Raw genomic sequence first — 4,302 nt, forward strand, 5'->3', positions numbered from 1 at the left:
GAATCTGAGTGTCGGTGCTTACGATTGCGATTTGCGAGAGCCGAGAGGGGAGTGTGACTGTGTGAGTGTCTGCGTTTTTTTGGTAAGAATCAATTCTCAGTCACAAACCCTAAAAATGATAAGGCAATTACGCTTTAGTCTTTACGCCACTTCTTTTTCCAAAATATAAATATAAATATAAATATATATATATATATATATATATATATATATATATATATATATATATATATATATATATATATATATATATATATATATATATATATATATATATATATATATATATATATATTAAATATATGTTTTAAAGAGGTGGGTACCCGGCGGTACCGGTTCCGGTTAACCGCCGGTTCCGGGTACCCGATATTGGAACCGGAACCGGCGGGTATCCAGCGGGTATCGGTTTTTTAAAAATGAGAATTGGAACCGGAACCGCCTAAGGCGGTTCCTAGGCGGTTCCGAGACTTTAGGAACCAGAACCGGAACCGCCTAAGGCAGTTCCGGTTCCGGAACCGGCAGTTCCGAGACGGTTCCGGTTCCGAAAGCAGGTACCCGCTTCCGCTGCTCATCCCTATGTCTTAACACTTAACAAGTGTGAATGAAATTTCTAAGGCGATGGGACGATGCTACTTTTGAGATACAACAAATTAAGTGGATTGTAGTAAGGAAACTAAAGAACTTTGGCAACGAAGTCTCTATTCACACACATATTCAGGTACCTCGCATGCCTTTTTGAGTAACAAAATTTAATTGAAGGAGAAAAATTTGGCAGTAACTTGCTACATTCTGTATAAAAACTACTAAAACAAGGAATCTGCAACAATTAACATCAATAAAAAATTTCAAAATTCAACAAATTCAGCTAAATCACTTAACAGTATATATGGTTTGGAGTAACGTTAGGACAAACAGGATCACAGCAGCAATGACTGTCAACGTTTTCCACGTAGTACTTCTAAAAAGCCTTCGCAGTGAAATTAATATACTAGGCCAAAAACGATTGCAATATTCATCCAGTTTTGTCCATTCCTCAGAGTAATAAAAATCTCGAAGGACAACACCATTGCAAATATTGTTGAACAGATTTGTGACATCTTCAATGGCTCCCAGGTTGTGTTGAAGGACCTTTGACCTCACAAGCAACGAAACATCATCTTTAGTGTCAATAAGCCTGTCCATGAGAAAGGCGAAAGAGGTAACATAATGACGACTTAATGGGTAGCATTGCTCATAGGCAATGAGATTCCTTAAGAACGATGGAGTGGAGTCCTTGATGCACAATACTGGAATTCTGAAACAGGTTTCACGAACAACTAGAGAACCTGACCCGGGAACAAGAGATGATTGTTTAAATTTCACTGCAAGTAGCGAATCTTCATCTTTGTGTGCCTTGAATGTAACTCCAGCTCCAGCGATTTCAGTCGCAGAGTATGAGATATTTGGGACTCGGCCTCGCTTGTTAGCTCTTGGCCTGTAGCAGCTTTGGAGAAGCCCGAGGATATGGCAATGCTCTGCTGGTCCCTCAATTGTGGTAAGCTCGCTATTATTTATGATATTCATATCTTTGAAGAAATAGAAGACTAGGTCAGTTAACGAAATTGACTTCAAGATCCGTTTCACAGTTATGCTGAACAATATTTCAAGAATAAAGAATGGCATTTGATTCTCTAGTAGCAGCAAGTCGTGTTTAACGTCATGTATCACCAGAATATTGTCAAAAATTGGATCCCCCTCTCCAATTCCATATTCGAACCTGTAGAGAAGCTCAAGTATGAAGCAACCATCAATAACCATCATTTCAGCGAACTTGAAATTTTCATAATTTGTAAAACTTGGTGCATAGCAAGCTCTTGCACGAGTTAGAAGCCCAAGAACTGCTTGTACACAGTTATAAGTTATTTGCTCTATATCCTTCTTTGTGGATTCCACAGTTCGACAAAATAATCGATACATGTAAGTCACTTTATGTTCCTCCATAGCTTTAAGATGTTGGTCCTCTTTGTGAAGAGGGCCGATTGAGGTGATTCGAGGTGTGTATGCAGTTGGGTTGAGATTTCGAAGTGTATCGGGAACCATACATATTGTGACATTAGATTGCTTGGAATGATTCGTTCTTGCTGATTCACCTTCTATCAGTTTACTGATGGATTCGTGAACCTTCTTTCCATAGTCGTCGTCTTCTGTTCCCATAATGAATCCTGTTGCTAACAGACGACTTCTTCAGGTATATCTACAAGAATTGATCACAATAAATCTGGTTAGTGTTAGATGTTTGCAACAATGAATAATCAACTTACTTGGCACGTTCAAGGTAGGTCCGGTGTTAATGTTCTGGCTTCAAATTATTGACATAGTATACGGTAGCAGTTGGCTATACTATATCATGAAGATTTAGTTGAATAAATAATTAGGTAGTGTGTGAACAAAGTCGAAGTCTATGTGTTCACATTATTATTCATGTAGTACTTTAGAGCAAAATTGATTAATTTTTTTAATGCCTAGATCAAAGATGATGACACAAATGTAATTATCAACTATTTAAATGGTAATGTTGACTTTTTTAAATAAATGAGTAGGGTAGTTATGGTATAAGAAATTAAAATACCCATTAACTAGTAAAACAATTTAGCAACATCTCTCTCTCTCTCTCTCTCTCTCTCTCTCTCTCTCTCTCTCTCTCTCTCTCTCTCTCTCTCTCTCTCTCTCTCTCTCTCTCTCTCTCTCTCTCCAACCGTCATATCAATCAACTTACCTGTAATTGTAACATCCGAACTTTTGAGGTATTCAATTCAATTTAATTGAATTAAGTTTTGGGTTGTATGACGTGGTGGAGGCACACCACAACATGGCATATCAAGAATGTCCGCAGACTTTAATTACGTCGCTACAACGTGGTAGTATTTGTGCCACGACGTGGTAGTTGTCCGAGAACAATAACCCCAAATTTCCGAATTTTAAGCCATATTTAAGGAATGTGTGAGCTAGACTTTACTCACCCTCAACCTCCAATACTCTCTTTTCAAACCGTAATCCATTCTAACATTTTTGATTCCATTTTTGAAGAAACTTGTGGTGTTTTTGGCCTTTTCAAGGAGAAGGAACCCCATTTGGTGTGTTAGTTCACCTTGGACGCATCATCTTCATCTTCTAGCATATCTTCTAGACCTTTGTAAGTGTCCAAGACTCAATCTTTATATTGTTAGGTAGTTAGATCTGCAGATTTGTCCCATGTTCATCATGTCTTGGTGGGCTGGGGTGGTGAGATCTCATAAAATTTGCAATTTTATGAATCTTTGAGACATTTGGGGTATTTGATTCTTGGGATTTGAACGATGAGTGGGTATTGTAGCATGCATGAGGTTTTGTTCATAAACCCTTATTTTGACCTAATATTAAGTGAAGACATGATTTAGCCATGCATCTCTGTAAAGTACGGATTTTATGTTAGTTTTTGTAACGTGCCAAAAATTATTAGGTAAAATTTCATTTTTAAATCAACACATAAGCACCATTTATTCTTATCAGCCATTCAAAAGTATATTAGAGTGAAAAAACTTATTTGAATACAATCCCAAAAACATAAAGTGCAAAAACATAGGTGGATGTGCTGCGATCAAACTGGGCCCTTCCCCTTTGAACTGGAAATACCTTAAACTATAATAATAAAATGTAAGTAAAAATCATAGTGAGTACCCCAAAATACCACATGCCATTCATATCCTTAGGCCTAGCCCTCTCATTGGGCCCAACCCACAATAATAGGCCTAACCCTTCCTAACCAATGAGCCCAACACAATATACAATGCAAGTCATAGAGACAACTAACATCCTACATACCATACATCCAGCATAGCCCTTCCTGATCGATGGGCCCAACCTAACATATAAATGGTCCTAGCCCAACATATTAATGGGCGTAGCCCTTCATACAATGGGTATAGCCCAACGTACCATGCAATAATCACAAAGACAACTAGCATAATAGATCCTAGTAGATCAACATTGGTGCCTGCGACCCACGAGTACAGTGAGGAGATTTACCTCAATTCGAGATAACCGAAACACTCACGTTGTTGGTACCAGGATCCTCACACTAAACACAACCAAACCATCCCTAATCAATAAGTAACATAATTTCCCAAAATCCAAGGTCCAATTCATTTTTTGTCATTCCAATAAGTAAAAGATTATTTTACCCTTCCCATACTTAACCTAATAACTCATGGCCTAACTCCAATAAGATACGAGGCCCACAAGGCTCAAGACGAGAGTCTTATGAGTACATCCTGCGTTCCAAAC

The 4,302-nt window shown here is 38.1% G+C and overlaps 1 protein-coding gene across 2 annotated transcripts; it reads right to left on the minus strand.

Moving 5' to 3' along the window:
• Positions 1-659: 659 nt before the first annotated feature.
• On the minus strand, positions 660-2,447 carry LOC111884084 (UPF0481 protein At3g47200). Of its 2 annotated transcripts, none has more exons than XM_023880414.3 (2): positions 2,301-2,447; positions 660-2,233 (listed from the first exon to the last, which is right to left on the minus strand). In XM_023880414.3, exon 2 carries the CDS (start codon positions 2,191-2,193, stop codon positions 871-873), a length of 1,323 nt encoding a protein of 440 aa, XP_023736182.3. In that variant the 5' UTR covers positions 2,194-2,233; positions 2,301-2,447; the 3' UTR covers positions 660-870. The 2 variants fall into 2 exon arrangements, with proteins under 2 accessions (XP_023736182.3, XP_042753525.2); XM_042897591.2 differs by having other exon boundaries at positions 2,297-2,357.
• Between the last annotated feature and the right edge of the window lie 1,855 nt (positions 2,448-4,302).

The sequence above is a fragment of the Lactuca sativa genome, chromosome 8 (genome assembly GCF_002870075.4).
Source record: "Lactuca sativa cultivar Salinas chromosome 8, Lsat_Salinas_v11, whole genome shotgun sequence".
Taxonomy (NCBI): domain Eukaryota; kingdom Viridiplantae; phylum Streptophyta; class Magnoliopsida; order Asterales; family Asteraceae; genus Lactuca; species Lactuca sativa.